This window comes from Mytilus edulis, chromosome 9 (genome assembly GCF_963676685.1).
Source record: "Mytilus edulis chromosome 9, xbMytEdul2.2, whole genome shotgun sequence".
NCBI classification, from domain to species: Eukaryota; Metazoa; Mollusca; class Bivalvia; order Mytilida; family Mytilidae; genus Mytilus; species Mytilus edulis.
Genome location: NC_092352.1, coordinates 6,577,492 through 6,598,495, shown reverse-complemented (window position 1 = coordinate 6,598,495; position 21,004 = coordinate 6,577,492). Strand labels below are relative to the sequence as shown.

Sequence of the window (21,004 nt, the reverse complement as noted above, 5' to 3'; positions counted from 1 at the left end):
AAAATAAAGGTACATTATGTGTGATGAATTTAATAGTGCAAACATTTTCATAACACTTTAAACCGTAACAATGCTTTTGCTTCATAAAGTTACAGTTATGTTTCTATTTAAACTGGACAATGATTTCAAACGTTTTTATATAAAATTTAATAAGTGAGTTTTATGACACGTTATAAATTAGCAGGAGGGCATATTTCAACTCGAACACGACACAAAAGAATATACTACTCTCGTGTGGACGGCATAATGGGGTGTAAATAATGCAAATCTTTGAAAACATATTATATTTATTGACGTTATATAAGTTAGATAATGCATATTTTAAGGTTTTTCTTGTCGTATAACTCCCCTCGTGGTGTCATGATTGCCCAAAGACAGACCGCCCGACGGTCGGACTTTCCTTTGACCAATTCTGACACCCCTCGCTGTGTCATACTTCTAGAAAAACCTTGAAAATTCATTATCTATAACATAAACTACAAAAAAATAGTTTAATACTATAGCAAAAAACGACTACAATTCCCCGTTAATTCTCTCATTTGCATTGTTTTACATTTGTCATTTCGAGGCCTTGTATGACTGACTATGCGCTATGTGATTTGTTCATTATTGAAGGCCGTACGGGGAGCTATAAATCTTAAATTCTGTGTCATTTTGTTTCTTGGGAAGAGTTGTCTTATTGGCAATCACACCACATCAAAACTAAATTTGAAAAAAATGGCTTCGTAATAATGAAACTATAAGTATGGAACACATAATAGTGCTTTCCATTTAATGTACAGATTACTGTCTTTAACAAATGTTTATATGACGATTTTCTTCAGCTGGAGACATTAATCAATCAACAAGATATTAAACAATTAAACAAATATTATCTTCTTATAAAGGAGAACAATCCTTTAATATTTTTCACCATACCGTACAAATGTATCATTATAATGTTTAAATCTGACAGAACAACACATCCAATTACTGCTAACAGAATACTCATCGGAATGCTTCCTATAATCGTAGCACTAGTTCTTCTGTCGCGTACTGAGATCTTCTTTCTAATTTGTGATGAGAGGGTTTTGATGTCAACCAACAGGAACTGTCGAATTTCGTCTCTGATGTTCTGAACATGTTCTGTCGTTAAGTTTTTATGGTATTTATTATGATAGCAGAAAGAAAAGCATGTCAAATTATTCGGGTTTGTTTTAGAATGTGTCGGTTCTGTAGTCTCCTCTGCTGTAGGCGTAGTTTCATCGGAACAAACAGTTGTTGGTGAGGAAGTACATGTAATTCCTTGCGATGCAATCACCGTAGTTGTGTCAATATGTGAAGTAGGGAGTATAGAGGTAACTAGATGTGATGTTGTCACCGTGTCGATATGTGAAGTAGGGAGTATAGAGGTAACTAGATGTGATGTTGCCACCGTGTCGATATGTGAAGTAGGGAGTATAAAGGTCATTAGTTGTGATGTTGTAAATGCCACCGTGTCGATATGTGAAGTAGGGAATATAGAGGTCATAAGTTGTGATGTTGTAAATGCCACCATGTCGATATGTGAAGTAGGGAGTATAGAGGTAACTAGTTGTGATGTTGTCCATGCCACCGTGTCGATATGTGAAGTAGGGAGTATAGAGTTAACTGGTTGTGATGTTTTTATTGTAGAACCTACAAATACAGAGAACACAAGCATCAAATATGCAAATATGTCATAAATTACTTTATAAAACAATTGTTATAAGTGTACCATTACATAGTATAACTTTTCCGAGTAAATAAGAAAAGTAATCGAAAAGTAATCGAGTTGATATGACCAACGATAACCGCTATTTTAGGAAGACGTTGTTAATTTCAGTGACAACAGGCACGCGCTCACAATTATTTGTTATATCACCCGACTGTGCTGAGAAAGGTAAATTACCAGTCAGTAAGATCAAAGGACAATTTCGTAAAATAGCGATAATTGCCAATAAACAATAACCATAGAAATATCTAAATGAAATAAGTGTACAATTTCTTTTTCATTTATAATATTTTGGTTTCAATTTATTGTTATATACTGCTTTATACACATGTTGAATGGTATACTCTGTATCAGGGGAGGAAGTGATTAATATTTTTAACATCTACACAGATCGAGCACACGGTGGTTTAAAGTGTATTGATATATTAGGAATTAATAAGTGAGTTAATTTTAAAGGCATTATATTTTGTGATGCTTATATCTTGTAAATTCATTCATGATATGATACAAATGAAGAACCAATAAAATCGAGAAAAACGCAATGACTTTAAAGGAGACCACAGGGTAAGCTTTTCCCGCTATGTGTGATATATTCTTATTCAACATGTGTTCGGGTTTTGTTTTCCCACATACTTAAGGACTACACAGCAGGGGTTTTCGTACAATAGACATAAGTGTATCGCTTTTTTTGTTTTCAATGAAACATTATGGTTTCACAATGAAATGAAATTCGATAATTTCTCTTATGAAGACATCAAGTCATATCACTTCTCTTAATACATTAAAACAAGCTGTGGTCAAAATGTTGCCAATACAATGTCATTAAATCAGAAATCGGAAATCGTAGAATTTATCTTTTTAGAATCATACCACTACTGTCCACTGTGCTGTCATGGTAATATCCGTATATCCCAATTCCATCTGCAGTAACATAGTCTTCTGTGAATTTAAAATCATATGAGTAAATTTATTGGATACTAAGCGCACAAGTATTCAAATGTCATTTTCAAAACACAGATACTAGACTTAAAACAAATCACAGATACTAGACTTAAAACAAATCACAGATACTAGACTTAAAACAAAGCACATATACTAGACTTAAAACAAAGACTTACAAGAACACTGAAATGCTCGACAACATATGTTCAAAACAATAGCTGAAATTTTGATTTTTGAAATTTGAAAACAGAATTTATTATTATCTTATAGGGTGCGCACTTTCTTTATATATCTAAAAAGAATGATACATAGGGAAATAAGTAATTATTCAAATCAATCAAATAATCAACCTACCAGAGGGTTTGTATAATATAACACGACAATGAGGATTAACAGGTAGTGTAGTATCACTTGGGTAGATTGTCAACCTCAAACATGATGTACGCAGCGGTTCAATCATATGTATTGTTGAAGCATCAAACATCTGTATATGAAACATAGATATTTTATTATATTTGTTCATCAATAGATTGTTATTTATATACACGTTAAATTGTAATTATAATGAATCCTTTTCTCAATTGAACATTACCAGTTCTTAAATTAAATCATATTGTGACACCATCTATTTTAGAGAAAGTCCTTTACGCTAGGTGATAACTACTAATGCTTCTGAAATACTTTTGAAGGGAGCGATAAAGTTGTTGGCATTTTTGTCAGATTTATTTACTAAGTATATACATGAAATAAGAAGTGGTGGTATTATATTTGTTTCTGTTCTTTACAGTTGTGTAAATTAAATTAGTGTTAAATTGAAATGTATGTTTACATAGTCTTGACTGGTGGATTCAAATTATGATCCTATTCAATATTGTATATATTATTTAACAAAGATGTCATGACAATTCTCTTTTATTTTTGTTCATTTTAAAATAAATTTCCTTTTGTCACGTGATTTCAACATGCATTTTAATATTCAAGTAATTAAAACTATAAAGTCTGTCATTTATAGTGCGGTTACATCCTGAAAAAGCTTTATTACTATTTAATAACGATATTATTTACTATAAACTTATCAGTTTTTGACATCGCTTTCCTTTGTGTTTCACTATCATCTTACTTTCTTTTTTCTCTCTTTCCGGTTAATTTTTTAATGGTGTATCAGCTTCTGTTGATGTTGATGATGTTCCACGTCGTCCTTATTTTTTTACAACTCAATTCAACTTAAACGTGTGCTTAATTTTTTTCCCTTTCCAAGAAAACATTTTCTTCAGCTGGGGATTTATTTATTTCTTAGGTTGAAAAAGTGTATACAATTTGAAATATGTTATCTGGTCAAATTGTTTTGTACCGAGGCTGCCTCACCCGAAACTATGCCGGGTGTGAAAATAAAAGTTAAAAAAAAAATTAACGAATCTGGTCACACCATGTTTGAAGTTAAGCAGATTTATGCTATTCATAATGTTGTTCTTACCTGTGGGTTAAATTCAGTATATCTTTGAAACGACTCACTAGATGAACAACTTTCTCCGGAATATTCAAATGTGAAATTGCTAATGGCAAAGTTTATTTTGGAGATTGAGATACCAGTTATGATTTTATCCTCACTTGTTCCATTTCCAATTTCAACCTTCAAAACAATACGTAGAGGTTAATACTAAAAACGATTAAGATCTGACAAGCATCTTCAAAAACAAATTATTTGTATTCATAAATGACCAAAGAAAATAAAAACAATATTTTATAAATCATATCATTTAATTGATTGGCTTGATTTTTTGTGTTTTAATGTCACTATTAAGCATCGCATTTAGGCTATTTCGTGGCGAGCAGTTTTTATTGGTGGAGGAAGCCGGAGTGCCCTGAGAAAAATACCTACGATAGGAAATCTGACAATTCTAGTCAATAGAGATTGTAGTCGAGTGCACCCTCACAACCTCAGTGTTGACTGGCTAGTGGTTACAGAAGATAATACTTAGACCACTCGATCACCCAGGCCCCCATATCATGTTAAAAGAAAAAAGTAAAATCATAAAAAAAACTGAACTCCAAGGAAAATTCAAAACGGAAAGTCCATTATCAAATGGCTAAATCAAAAGCTCAAACACACCAAACGAATAAATAAAAAACTGTCATATTCCTGACTTTGTACAGGAATTTTCTTATGTAGAAAATGGTGGATTGAACCTGGTTTGATATCTAGCTAAACCTCTCACATGTATGACAGTAGCATCAAATTCCATTATATATACAACGATGCGTGAACAATACAAACAGACATAATAGGTGAAAATGTCAAAAATAGGAGTACAGTCGTCAACATTTGTTATAATCTTAATCCCAATAAACTCAAACAAATATTTAACAAAGAAGTACAAATAGGCATATATCAAATTTATAACTTCATTCGTTGCTTTCTTATTTTTGTATTTTATGGATGTATGTTAAATCAATCCATAAAGAATTGACATATTTTGAGTACTGGGACCGATTGGTTAGATTTACATTAAATTTTCTTTCAATGTTTTGAGCCTCCTCATGGGGTTTTGAATTATGTGATTTCTTGGTCGTTTTCATAGTGAGTATTTGAATACTAGATAACATATTTCATGATTATTCTATTATTTTATAATTGAGGACTGTATTTAAGATTGTTTCATTATCTCGTTTATAAAAGTAATCAATGATTATGTGATTATATCGACAAATATTTTTGATTATGCGATTATGTGATATTTTTTTTTTTGGACAACCCCATGAGGGGCATCATTTTTAACTAAGGAAATTATGTGAGAAATAGACACTCTCGAGTTGACACATAGGAACGGAATGGGTGTTTAATTCTATTTTTCGAGTAGACATGAGTGATGTTCTTTGTATATTTAAGAAAGATACCTTGCAACATCTCTTTGGAGGGAAATCATTGATCTGTTTCTGCAATCATTTTATACAGTCCTTGGATGGTGTAAACTTCCCACTAACACCATACGCCATTACACCATACACCATACACCATTACACCATACACCTTGTACCATTACACCATACACGTTACATCTTTGCACCATACACCTTACACATTACACCATACATCATTCCCCATTCTATCTACACGATCCGAAATTACCCATAAAGCAATTAAATTTCAAATATTAAGATTATTATTAATGTTTTCTTTACAATTCGAGAAAATAAAATAAAAAGAACTTCGTTTTAAACCAATGAAATGTCGTACACCATCATTCACACCATTCCCGATCGCACGTTACACAATCACACCATTCCTCAAACACCATTACATCATTCCCCTTACACCACACACCATAGCACCATACACCTTACACCATTGCACCATATGCCATACACCATTACACCATACACGTTTGTTTTGGGAAGTTTACACCATCCAAGGACTGTATCCTTCATACAGGAAACATATTGGATACAAATTAATGTTGTAAAATAAATTTGGTCAACGAAATGATTCCATAGAAACAATATGGCTATATTTTTATCAATAACTTGATGGCTTTTTTGTTACTAGTTATCCACCAACAATGTAATTTAAGAAATAATAATCCACACAATACATGACATGATTTACAAAATTAATTGAAATTGCATTTTGCATCACACTTAAAAAACATTTTAACTTTTGTTTATGAAACTGGAAATTTCAGATTAAACCTGCTTTGAAAATAAGAAAACATAATTTGAAAATCGAAATCATAAGTTCCTGCTGAATAAAGTAAAGTCTATAATTTAAGTATGACTCTTAAAATTTTAACATCACCACATCATAGGGATACAAAAAAGTACTTACGAATGGTTATTATATGTTCATTGTACTTACATATAAATTGCCAGTGATTAAACACTTAATCAAAATATCTAATGGGACTCTATGAAGTCTGGTTTTTTTTGGATTAAATAAAACACACCCATGAGTTGTCTTTCAATTATCTGGAACATACCGTGAAAGTTTTTGAATGGTCGTTATCTGCCAAGTTCACTTCTGTTTCAGAGAACATAACACGTGTGCTGTCAAAATTTTTCACATCTGCAAAACATGGAAAATGATACATTTCAATTCTGTGACATATCTGCATTGTTTGTTTTTGAGTTGTTGAAATCGTTAAATAAAATACAAGAATATGGCAATAGCCCTTACATTCTCATGAACCAGCCTTGTAGTCAGTCATACCACAACCAAATGGCAAAAATTATTAAAAAAAAAAACAACTGTAAACCTCTTAATGGAGGAATATGCAGGTTTGAATAATATACAGCTGACTGTTCAAAATATCAACCTCTTCTACTTATGAGAAGTAGATGAACAATGAACAAAGATAATTATCAAATAAATGTACCATACTACTTTTACTAGATATAAATAAATTTAACAACGGTAACCACTATCTTCTCCGGATTATTCTCTTCAAGACAATATGTAGCAAATATGAAACGACGTAGGCAGCTATTTTCGTCATAGATAGATAGATATAGGAAGATGTGGTGTGAGTGCTAATGAGACAACTCTCCATCCAAATAACAATTTAAAAACGTAAACCATTATAGGTCAATGTACGGTCTTTAATACGGAGCCGTGGCTCACACCGAACAACAAGCTATAAAGAACCCCAAAATTATTAGTGTAAAACCATTCAAACGAGAAAACCAACGGTCTAATCTATATAAAAAAAAAACGAGAAACGAGAAACACGTATAAATTACATAAACAAACGACAACTACTGTACATCAGATTCCTGACTTAGGACAGGTACAAACATTTGCAGTGGGATTAAAAGTTTTAATGGTACCAAACCATCTCCCTTTTTCTTGAAACAATAGCATAACATCACACAACATAGAAAACACACGATAAAATATCAATTGGCAGGCTTAACTCAATCAAACGATAGAGTCTGTTATGAAACACGATTAAGACACTTGCGATCCCTTACTTTGCACAATAGTTCAATATGATATTCATCTTGATTAGCACACATTATAGTTTTAGGAATCGCCTTAGTAAAATTGTAAAACTAACACCGTCGATGCCTACAATAACCTTACGCTGAGTTGTCTTTCCTGATTTTGTATGTCTTATGTTTGCTCGTTTAAGTTTTATGCCCTCAACCTTTTATGCATTTGACAAGCATAATTGACTTAATTAATTGGATTATATGATGTGTTCAAGGTTAAATTGTCGATTTGTTTTAATTCTGGTAGCTGAGATGTTTTTAAACTTTTATCAAATGTCAATATGGAATATTTTTTCTAAAATATGAACAGCTATCTTTTAAATAAAGTCTTTGTTGAAATATCAAAATTTGAGGTAAAAAAAGGTTTGAAGGAGAATATAAATTTTTTTTTTTCATTGCCAATATTTTAATAAATTAATCTTTAAATAAAGTGGTATTAACAGTCACTGATGGTAAGAATATCTCTTGATTGCATTAGATTGTCATCTTTTTCAACTTCTTTGTAAGTGTATTCCGTTGTTTGCAACAGACACGTGTGATACCCGTCAGTTAGAATTCTATTGGATACCATCAAAATATTCAATAGTCTTTGTGAAAAGGCAAATAATAAAGAATGTAGTACAAATAAAATATTTTGTTGTCTGATATTTACCATGTGAGTAAACAGCCATTACTTGTGACATTCCACAGGGTTTGTCGTCATTATTTTCATCTTTACAAGTGAAAGGAAGACACAAAACATCGTCCACTTTATGATGGATGAGATTGGTTGATCCGAAAACACATTCGCATATCATCATGCTTCCTGTCGACTGAAATATTTTTGAAATATTTTAAAATGAATTGCACTTGTTATACATGGAATACATAATGAGATCGAATGTACCAACAGGGAAAAAGAAGCAAACAGCAGGTAAATATAAAAAAAAAGGTGCTATTTAAGGCTTCATGTTTTTCTAAAGACTGAATTTAATGCGGGAAATTGTTTTGTATTTGTCAATAAAACACTTTTTGTTTGAAGCTAATAGTCTTCACAACATGTCTTACCAGTAAAATATATAGAAAAAAAAAAGATTTTTTATCTTCGAAATCACATGCTGTCCTGTAATCTCGTAAATATCAGTAATTGTATTTATAGCGTATGATTGCCATTACCTATTATTATTTATAGTTTGAAAGATGATTGATTCTCCTTTTTCCTTAAATGTCATCGTTTTCAACATTTGTATTTTTTATAATTTAACTAAGAATAACATCTTGTTGGTTTTTATTACAACTTTTCTACAGTTCAAGCAACATTTCAAATTACAATATATATCAGAAATTGAAAGCAATGTACGAAAAATGAATTCTAATATATATGGTCTTTTTCTTTTACTTTATTTTAGTCTAAAAAATGCATGAGCCGCCTCCAAAATTATCAGTCAGTAATACGAGTTAATGGTAAGGTGGGATGTCACTAAGTATGAATCTTCCGAAATACTAAGGATTTTTTTTTTATCCCAGGCATAGATTACATTAGCCGCATTTGGCACATTTATGGGAATTTTGGGTCCTCAATGCTCTTCAACTTTGAACTTGTTTGGCTTTAAAACTATTTTGATCTGAGTGTCAATGCACTCATGATGAGTCTTATGTAGACGAAACTTGAGTTTGGTGTATTAGATTATAAGTCTGTTACATTTGATTACTTTTAACAAGTTACATGAGTATGCTCGAATTCTCTTTGTATTAAAGGTAAAAAAAATAAACTTTAATGTAGCCTTAACCAATATAAAATCTTGGATTCTAAAACGAAATAGTATACTATTATACCGTTGACTCATGCATGTCTTATTGTAAAAATATGTTCTTCGTTTCATTTTCTAATATTAATCTTAATATCTCGATCTAGGAATACTTGTGATGTTTAATTAATCATTAACAAATAGGATGCATCTTCAAGAACTATCAATTATCTGTTGTACGACTAAAAGTCTTACATCAATTATCTGTTGTACGACTAAAAGTCTAACATTAATTATCTGTTGTACGACTAAAAGTCTTACATCAATTATCTGTTGTACGCCTAAAAGTCTTACATCAATTATCTGTTGCACGACTAAAAGTATTACATCAATTATCTGTTGTACGACTAAAAGTCTTACATCAATTATCTGTTGTACGACTAAAAGTCTTACATCAATTATCTGTTGTACGCCTAAAAGTCTTACATCAATTATCTGTTGTACGACTAAAAGTCTTACATCAATTATCTGTTGTACTACTAAAAGTCTTACATCAATTATCTGTTGTACGACTAAAAGTCTTACATTAATTATCTGTTGTACGACTAAAAGTCTTACATCAATTATCTGTTGTACGCCTAAAAGTCTTACATCAATTATCTGTTGTACGACTAAAAATCTTACATCAATTATCTGTTGTACGACTAAAAATCTTACATCAATTATCTGTTGTACGACTAAAAGTCTTACATTTATTATCTGTTGTACGCCTAAAAGTCTTACATCAATTATATGTTGTACGACTAAAAGTCTTACATCAATTATCTGTTGTACGCCTAAAAGTCTTACATCAATTATCTGTTGTACGACTAAAAGTATTACATCAATTATCTGTTGTACTACTAAAAGTCTTACATCAATTATCTGTTGTACGCCTAAAAGTCTTACATTAATTATCTGTTGTACGCCTAAAAGTCTTACATTAATTATCTGTTGTACGACTAAAAGTCTTACATCAATTATCTGTTGTACTACTAAAAGTCTTACATCAATTATCTGTTGTACGACTAAAAGTCTTACATCAATTATCTGTTGTACGACTAAAAGTCTTACATTAATTATCTGTTGTACGACTAAAAGTCTTACATCAATTATCTGTTGTAAGACTAAGTCTTACATCAATTATCTGTTGTACGACTAAAAGTCTTACATCAATTATATGTTGTACGACTAAAAGTCTTACATCAATTATCTGTTGTACGACTAAAAGTCTTACATTAATTATCTGTTGTACGACTAAAAGTCTTACATCAATTATCTGTTGTACGACTAAAAGTCTTACATCAATTATCTGTTGTACGACTAAAAGTCTTACATCAATTATCTGTTGTACGACTAAAAGTCTTACATCAATTATCTGTTGTACGCCTAAAAGTCTTACTCCAATTATCTGTTGTACGACTAAAAGTCTTACATCAATTATCTGTTGTACGACTAAAAGTCTTACATCAATTATCTGTTGTACGACTAAAAGTCTTACATCAATTATCTCCGTCATAGACATATAGAACAAATCTATAAAATAAACCTACAATAAAAAGATAATAGACCTTAACATTAATATTATATATGTATGTGTTTGTCCCAAGTCAGGAGCCTGTAATTCATTGGTTGTCGTTTGTATATGTGTTAAATATTTGTTTTTCGTTCTATTTTTGTACATAAATAAGGTAGTTAGTTTTCTCGTTTGAATTGTTTTACATTGTCAATTCGTGGCTTTTTATAGCTGACTATGTGGTATGGGCTTTGCTCATTGTTGAAGGCCGTACGGTGAGCTATGTTAATTTCTGTGTAATTTTGGTCTCTTGTGGACAGTTGTCTCATTGGCAATTATACCACATCTTCTTTTTTATACTTAACTATAAAAACGTATCAATTGTTCACCTTAACCTTTTAACGAAATACTAATTTCAAAATAAATGACTGTTTTTCTTGATTTTCATCTCTATGAATGTAAGTATTTGTCAATAATAACATTGCCATCATATATAAGGTTCAAATACATTACTTTGCTGGATCAAAATATTGTTTTTCGAACTATGTTTATCATTCTTATAGTCGCTTTGTATAATTGTAGTCAATTCTCTTACACACTTTCCCTAAAGGTGAATTTAAGAAAACATATTTGAACCTGTACTGCAAAACTGTTTGTGTCATTGCAAAACCATGCACAGGAATCGATGGATGTCAGCTGTTCAGAAGAACGAGATACAATGGCTTCATATCCGCTATTGTGAATAGCACAATACTGGTATGTTGTTGATATGACACCTGAAAAATTAAGGAAATAATGCACTATTCACTTGTGTTCTGGAGTCAATATTAAAAAGAATTAAGATGTGGTATGATTTACAATGAAACAACTCTCCACAAGAGACCAAAATGACATATAAATTAACTGCTTTATGTCACCGTACGGTTAATTTAAGATTACTTAAACTAATAATAAGAACTGAAATATCATTATACGTCCAATACCGACTGTATAGTTTTTAGAAGAGATTTGTTTTCAGTAAGTGGCACATTAAAGAAATAATGCTTTTGTATTTTTACTACAATACTGTCGTTGCTATTGTTTACCTTATAGTTATATGTTATCAGTTTATTTAATATCAGAAACCTCGATAGTACTTCTATTCTTTTATAATTTTTGTCTTGATGGATGTCAGCTGTTCAGAAGATTTTTATTTTAATGCGATAATTAATTAACGACGATGATAATAAAAATGTGCTGAAAATCAATAAACTTTATCGCGTTAATTGACAAAGTTATGACACATGTGGCCATTTCATTTAGTAAGTTTCGAGTAAAATCTGACGCCTTAAACGTCTTTTTTGAGAGCCCAGGTGGTCGTGTGGTCTAGCGGGACGGCTGCAGTGCAGGCGATTTGGTGTCACGATATCACAGTTGCATGAGTTCGAATCCCGGCGAGGGAAGAACCAAACATTTGCGAAAGCAAATTTACAGATCTAACATTGTTGGGTTGATGTTTAGACGAGTTGTATATATATATATATATATATTATATGTTATTCAGGTCTCAGACAGGGTATACACTGTGACATTCCCGGTTTAGAGTTAATATCCCCTGAGCCGAATGCGAAATATTTTACATTGTATTGTATGGAAAAACACCAAGGAGTCCGAACATTTGACACAAAATCCAAAACCTCACCAAAGTACATCCTTAAAGGTGACTGTGTTCATTTGCTCAAAAAAGGTTACCAGTATAATTGAATCGATCGATAAACTCTAAGAATCGTTTCTTGCTTGTTAACATATTCGTTTTCATAAACATAATTATATAATTATTTGATTTTATCTGATACAGCGAATTAAATTTTAAATCATGTAATAGTAAACATGATTTTTTAAAGAAAGTTGGGGTTTTATATATTTTCATTAAATCCTATAATTCACATACATAATTCCAATAAAAGTCGTCTGTTTTATATAGTTATTTACAACGAATCTGATTAGATCGGAAGGATTCTATGTAAGGCCGATCATGTCAAAAACCCGATAAGTAACGCGTTAAAGATGCATTTAACGCATTAAAGATGCATTTAACGCGTTAAAGTTGCATTTAACGCGTTAAAGTTGCATTTTATGCGTTAAAGTTTTAAAGTTGCATTTCACGCGTTAAAGATGTTTTTAACGCGTTAAAGATGCTTTTAACGCGTTAAAGTTGCATTTAACGCGTTAAAGTTTTAAAGTTGCATTTAACGCGTTTAAGTTGCATTTAACGCGTTAAAGATGCTTTTAACGCGTTAAAGATGCTTCTTATGCGTTAAAGATGCTTTTAACGCGTTAAAGATGCTTTTAACCCGTAAAAAATGCTTTTAACGCGTTAATTTTTATTTTAATGCGATAATTAATTAACGACGATGATAATAAAAATGTGCTGAAAATCAATAAACTTTATCGCGTTAATTGACAAAGTTATGACACATGTGGCCATTTCATTTAGTAAGTTTCGAGTAAAATCTGACGCCTTAAAACGTTGTTATGGCGAAAGAAGAAAGTATTTTCGGTCATTTTTTGTAGTTTTGTGCTTAACGCGTTAAGGGGGCTTCTGGGTATAAATCACATTTTTTTTGCTAATGTAGGATTTCGCTATATTTTTTTATAAATGAACTTTATCATATACTTAAAAGAAAAATGAAATAAAAAAAATGGGGTCACCGTTCATTTAAGCTCACAATCTGCCTCCGGAAGAAGCATACATTTTTGTTAATGTCCTTTTTTTCTGTTGAACTAATAGGAGAAATAGAGGTAATATCGAAATAAAAAAATAACTAATTACAGAAATAGCTGAAATTTTACAATAATTTAATTTATGTACAGTTTATATGAAAACAATAATAAAAAATATAGGTCACCGATGAGTTAAAAAAGACATTTCAAATTTAATGCCAAAAAATGGCATTTTTGCACCAAAGAGAGATAATTTGGAGCTTTTTCAATGATATAAACATTTTAAAAGTCATCTGGGGCCAAATCGAATCGATTTTTTTAGGTTGATTTTTTTACCATATCATAAAGTAATCACTAATAGTGTTATAAATAAAATTTGTAATGAAAAAATTAAGGTTCAATTTTTTGCTGAAATTTGTTTATCCACGAGCCACCTTAAACAATTAAATAACGCGTTAAAAATTATTTAAACGCGTTAAAACTGTATTTATCGCGTTAAATGTTAACGCGTTACTTTATCGGGTTTTTGACATGATCGGTCTTTCATAGGATTGTGTCACTCTAGATGATCTGCGATATAAACTCAATGTTGGAGTGATCTATATAGCTAGACAATATTATTTTACTCAACTGTTCCCTATGCTAAATGGGATCTGTTCATGTTTCAAAAACAGTAGTTTGATATCTTTATAGGTATTGACAACTGCAAAGTAGGCTTTCAAACTATCACTACGGCTCCTGATAGAGAATGGTATACTGGATGATCTGGAAATTGAAAAAGAAACAGTCAGGACTCATTCATGCATGTAATATTATAACCAGTTTCTTCCGGTGTATTCTTTTTATGATGTTGTTGCTTGGTATATTTTTATTATCATTATTGTTCCTGTTGAGATGAAGTTTATGTCAGTAGCCTTTGTCGTGCGCACAGAAATAAGCTTCAAATGTTTGTTTTTATTATTTGGTGTCTTTTCAACTTCATGATGTATTTGGCCTTTTTAACTTTCTTGGATTCGCGCGTCACTAGTGTCTTTTGTAGACGAAACGCGCGTCTGGCGTATATACAAAATTTAGTCCTGGTATCTATGATGAGTTTATTTCTATTCAAACTATTCTATTTTAATTCCTTACCCAAACATGGTGTTTACCTCTTCGGTAATTGGAGTGAAATGTGTTGGTTTAATATGTGAACCATTCAAAACACTGGTTAAAACAGACATACTGGTATTGTATGATACACTGAAGAATATTCTAAACAAAGTATGGTTAAACGAGTTCCGTAGTATTAATGATACCTGTAAAGAAAGAATATTAATTAATATTCCATATCATTCTCGTCAAAGACTACTAGACGTTTTTGGTTTTTATTTTTTGGTTTTTGGTTTTTTATTTCAGAGATTTATAAGAAAAAAATATGAAACTATGAAAAAACTCATAGCTAATTTAATAAATCAGAAAATTTAATTTAAAGGTATTTAATCTCAATGTTAAAATATCAAAAATAAAAATGATAGAATTTGTTCATACTTTGCCAAAACGTTGTAGCTATTGATACATGTTGAAAAATATAATAAAAATGATCGGTCACCGTGCATTTTCTCTAGCTACAGGACGGGACAAAATGACACATTTTGTATGGATTATACAGGAAAAAACACCATTTTGTGATTAAAAACTAAACAAAATGATAGAATTGTTAAATACTTCAGGAAAAGATAGCTTTCAGACACTGCTTTGAGAATATCAAAAGAAAAGATAGGGTCACAGTACGTTTTTTCCGGCTAAAATACAAAATAGAAAAATTCCATACAGAATCCTTCAGAAAATGCACTTTTTTGGAGTTACCTCCCCTTAAAATGCCAATTTTTAAAAAAGATAAAAACAACCAAAAATAATTAACATTTGCAAAAATATCAATATTTAGAAGTTATATTCTTATAAATTGGTACTTTTAAATGAAAATATACATTAAACATCTGCATTCCTGCATCAAATTTTGCTAACTTGATGGAAAATCTGGACCTTTGATTCTCTGTTTTTTACAATCCAAGATGGAGGAAGACACCCATACCACCTTAAATCAGATAATCACCATCATTTAGATGTTCTAGATTTGTACTGTGAATCGACGTGTATATGTAACGATGTACTTAATTTATTGTTAATTTTTACCGAACAGATTTGCCTTGTAAGAGAAGAGATTTTTATATTACTAATTTCAAATTTAAATCTTTTGAATGAATAACAAGAAATGAAAAATGAACAAAAAAACTCAAAGAATAGCTAATACTTGCATATTGAGGGGATAACTTAATGCTTTCGTTACAGTAAATATGTATGCTTACTTCAAGTGGACTTGTTCTGTTGAGTTTCCATTCCTGTAATAAATATGTATTCCTGTAGATATCGTCAGTTACTGTGGTTGAACCTGAGTTGCCCTCCCATAAGTCATGTAATCTGTCGGCATATGTACTTTTCGAGAACAGCAATGTCTGTCTGGTAGAAGCACCTTCAAAATTTTAATAACAGATATTGCATAAATCTTAAGTTTTGTTGTCTGTTTTAAGTGGTTAGATTTAACACTATCATGTATAAGGCTTATAAAATCTTACACGTTAAGAATTATCAAATCTCAAGCACAAATATTACAACTTTTCCATACTGTTCCTGGTATTACCAGATTAACGTCTGACCATTCTCTGCCATCAATACCATAATTTTGACTTTACAAAAGAATATAGTAAAAGTATACTCAAAATTCGTAGAAAAAATGCACGACCATACTAAATGTTTATTTTTTTTGTAATAAAGTAAACAGACTCACCAACTGAGACTGCAAACAGGACAAAGACTAATAGCCCTACGACCGACTTCATTCTATAATGCATGTTAGACAACAAGTGGATGTGTTCTAGACTATGTATCAGAATATTCTCATCATTTACATAACATGACATGGGGTCAATTCCCATATTAATGGAACTTCCTTACTTTTGATATTATATTGTTTCACTTAAGACGGGCAATTGATCTAAATGGTGTAAGCTTTTATAAATACTTAATTATTCATAAGACAGCTTATGTCGCAATTAAAGTAGTTGTTATTGGTTTTGATTTTATCATAAAAATCGTAGTATACATGATGATCACTACGTACAGCATGAGAACATATCAACAAAAGGTAGTAAAAAGTATACTAATAAAGTTTCAAAAATTATAGTAGAAAAGGTTTATTTGGGTTTTTTTCCAACATACCTTCTTTGCTGCGATTAATTATTACAAAGATATTTTTATCGAGTCGTATATTGGACTTTCTGTAATGTAAATTGTGAATGTTATTGTATCACTAATAAGCTTGACAATTTAAAAAATGGAATCTGTAGCGAGATGGAATTTCATTTGTTTTTGTTTTGTATATTTATATTAAATGAAACAAAGGCAGTCAGTATTTTATTTCGTCAACATTATCTCCTTTTTACGCCACCATTTTTTTAATCGTAAAAATGGAGGTCATTGTATGGATGCCAATTTAGCCACAATGCATCATTTAAATCCATACACAGAGTTTAAAAAAAAGTCAAATGTGTAATAAAAAAATGTCGTACTGTGTTGTTATGACTCATTTAAAAGGTATTTTAGTTGACCCATTTATATTTCATATTACACTACTGTGTTTTTAGAGTTATTTAATCAACCTGTGGCCTCACCTAAATTTGAAGAGAACAAAAATTGAATCTGAAGCAAGATAATGTATCGAATAGTTTGGCTTTCTACGTTTTCAAGACAAAGAAAACTAAACTTGAACACGCCTGAATGTAAAAAGGTGTAATATTCTTATTTTCTTTTGAATTAGATTATTGCCCATTTTTATGATTTTTGTCTCAAAAAATCTGTCGCTGGGGGCAGAGATGCGTGCATATTTAATACTTTTAATTTATTAGACAATTGCCTGTTTTATATGCACAGGCTCCGTACTATGATTTAACGTTTTTTTAGTTTCTTTGTAGCATATGACGTGGCTCTGTACTTATACATCCCGTCATGTGTTATGGTAAATTTTTGTATTCTTGTCTTTCATTTTTTCAAATTTGCTTTGTCTATCTGCCTTTTGTGTCTCTCTATGTTACATATGTGTTTGTTTTTATAGTAATTAAGATTACAGCATAATGTTTACTGCTCTATCTTAATTTTTGACATTTTTACCTAAAGTGTCTTTTTGTTTTATTCACGCATCTTTGTCAATATAATAGAATTTGATGCGACTACCATACAAGTGAAAGGTTCATCTAGCTATATTAAACGAACCAGGTTTAATCCACCATTTTCTATATAAAAACATACCTGTACCAAGTCAGGAATATGACAGTTGTTAACCATTCGTTTGATGTGCTTGAGCTTTTGATTTTGCCATTTGATTTAATAGGGGCTTTCAGTTTTGAATTTTCCTCGGAGTTAGGTATTTTTGTGATTTTACTTTTTACGTAGAACACATATATTTATGATTTAAAAGTCATTGGAATAGATCTGAAAACAATTCAAATAGGTCAACCCGGCCTTTATTTAACCTTCTCTAATAATTTAATTTTGGATGTTACGCGTCTTCTGATTGGCTGACGTTGTTTAGTTTATTAGCTCATAGACATAATTTAGGAATGTGACCGTGACGTCATCAACGTTTTTTCATAGTTTACTCCGGTTTATTAAAAATGGAATTTATTAGACAATTGCCTGTTTTATATGCACAGGCTCTGTACTATGATTTGACGTTTTTTTAGTTTCTTTGTAGCATATGACGTGGCTCTGTACTTATACATCCCGTCATGTGTTATGGTAAATTTCTGTATTCTTGTCTTTCATTTTTCTGGCCCTGCAACGAAGTTGTCGGTACAATAGTTTTACCCTTGTCCGTTTTTCCGTAATTCCGTCACTCCGCAACAAACCATTATTCGGAGTTTTTTTCTAAACGCCTTCAGATATTAGGCTGGTTTTTTGGTACGTGACTTAACCATGATAAGTTACAGATCAAGTTTAAGTTTCGTTCCGCTCCGCTAGTTTTGCCAAAATTACGGGCTTTGGACTTTGATAAATTGTTGAAAATCACAGTTATACGGACCTTTTTTTTCTAAACGCTTTCAGATATTGGGATGATTTTTTGGCATGTGAGTTAACCAAGATGAGTTACAGATCAAGTTTAAGTTTTGTTCCGCTCTGCTATTTTTTGCCGAAATTACGGGCTATAGACTTTTATAAATTGTTAAAAATCACAGTTATACGGACTTTTTTTCTAAACGCTTTCAGATATTGGGCTGATTTTTGGTGTGTGAGTTACTCATGTTGAGTTACAGATCAAGATTAAGTTTCGTTCCGCTCGGCTATTTGTTTATGTAATGTCGGGCTTTGGACTTTGGTAATTTTTTGAAAATCACAGTTATACGGACCTTTTTTCTAAATACTTTCAGATATTGGGCTGATTTTTTGTATGTGAGCTAACGATGATGAGTTACAGATCAAGTTTAAGTTTCGTTCCGCTCCACTAATTTTTACTGAAATTAAGGGTTTACAACTTTGAAAATTGTTGAAAATGACATGAGACTACCATCATGTTTGTGTCCACATGTGTTATTGAAATTGCAGATTTTAATTTTCAACTTTTTGAGACGGGGCCATTTGTGTCGCTTTGACACATCTACTTTCGAATGTGCTTTGTCTATCTGCCTTTTGTGTCTCTCTATGTTACATAAGTGTTTGTTTTTATAGTGATTAAGATTATAACACAATGTTGACTGCTGTACCCAAATTTTTGCCTTTTTTATACCCCAGTCCCACTAGACCACGATCGCACTACGATCTGTGAAAAAAATGCAAATTTTGATGATCGTAGTGCGATCGTGTAGATCGCAGTAAGGGCGTATCATGGTCGTGGTGAGGTCTTTAAGATCGTGAAGAGCGTGACCAACTTTGAACATGTTCAAAACAATCGTGGTGCGGTCGTGGCGAAATCAGGTCGTAGTAGAAGCGTAGTGAGAGCGCACTAAGATCGTAGTAAGATCACAATGGTCGCTGTACAATCGTAGCGAAAGTGTGATTCTCTTCGGAGAGACTGCGCTACGATCGCACATCGACGTTATCACGACCTCACTACGACCATCACGTTCTCACTGCGACCAAACTACGCTTCCACTACGACTATACCACGCTGTTCACGACCATAGTACGATTCTAGCACGCCCTTGCCGTCCTCATCACGCTCTTCATACGACCTGACTACGTTCAAACTACGACCACCATTCTCATTGTCATTTTCACATATAATATATAAAAAGCTCCCTACATTTTGTTTGTTTGAATGTAATTATCCATTAGTTCTAACGGCTGAACCATGCTTCTCGTTTTTATATAGATTAGACCGTTGGTTTTCCCGTTTAAATGGTTTAACACTAGTAATATTTTGGGTCCTTTAAAACATGCTGATTGATGTGAGCCAAGGCTCCGTGTTGAAGGCAGTACATGGGCCTATAATGGTTTACTTTTATAAATTGTTACTTGGATGGAGAGTTGTCTCATTGGCACTCATACCACATCTTCCTATATATATTGATACATCTATGTCATCTCTGCTATCGTTCACTAAAATATTGTCATTGAGCTTTATGGACCAGCAATAGGTTGTAATTTAGGTTGGATTGGTCGGTCCGACATCTCTGCTTGATCAGGATTCGTTACTTTGCTCCCTCTGCCTCTACACCAACTCCCACCACCATGCCCACGTGTTCTGGTAGATTTTGGTGGCATGACTGTATTGTTTCCGAGAAATCTACGATTTAATCAGAAATAGAAGGAATTGAACTGTATTGATATGGAACACGATGTTGACGTTTTTGCTGAGAACGTAGTAAGATCGCGCTATGAACGTAGTATAATCGTGGTAAGAACGTGTTATAATCGCAGTAAGATCGTGTTGCAATCGGATAACTCGTGGTATGGTCGTAGTGAGAACGTGAAGAGCGTAGAAAGATCTTGATAAGCGTAGTGAGGTCGCAGAATAAGCGCGGTGAGAACGTGGTATAATCGTAGCGGGATCTATATAGAAGCGTAGAGAGGACGTAGTAGCATCGTGAAAGCAACGAAAATTTACATTTTCATGCCGCTCATACCGCGACCTCACCACGATCTATTTTAGATCGCGGTGAGCGTGGTGCGATCGTGGTCTAGTGGGACTGGGGCTTTACCTAAAGTGTCTTTTTGTCTTATTCACGCATCGTTGTCAATATAATAGAATTTGATGCGACTACCATACAAGTGAAAGGTTCATCTAGCTATATTAAACGAACCAAGTTTAATCAGCCATTTTCTATATAA

At 32.1% G+C, this 21,004-nt stretch overlaps 1 protein-coding gene across 1 annotated transcript; it reads right to left on the bottom strand.

The window, feature by feature from the left end:
- Positions 1-744: 744 nt before the first annotated feature.
- Positions 745-16,174, bottom strand: LOC139487549 (uncharacterized). The gene is made up of 10 exons (XM_071272431.1): positions 15,991-16,174; positions 14,777-14,940; positions 14,277-14,410; positions 11,579-11,718; positions 8,313-8,472; positions 6,649-6,734; positions 4,149-4,304; positions 3,029-3,158; positions 2,603-2,671; positions 745-1,656 (listed from the first exon to the last, which is right to left on the bottom strand). Exons 2-10 carry the CDS (start codon positions 14,863-14,865, stop codon positions 872-874), a joined length of 1,749 nt encoding a protein of 582 aa, XP_071128532.1. The 5' UTR covers positions 14,866-14,940; positions 15,991-16,174; the 3' UTR covers positions 745-871.
- Between the last annotated feature and the right edge of the window lie 4,830 nt (positions 16,175-21,004).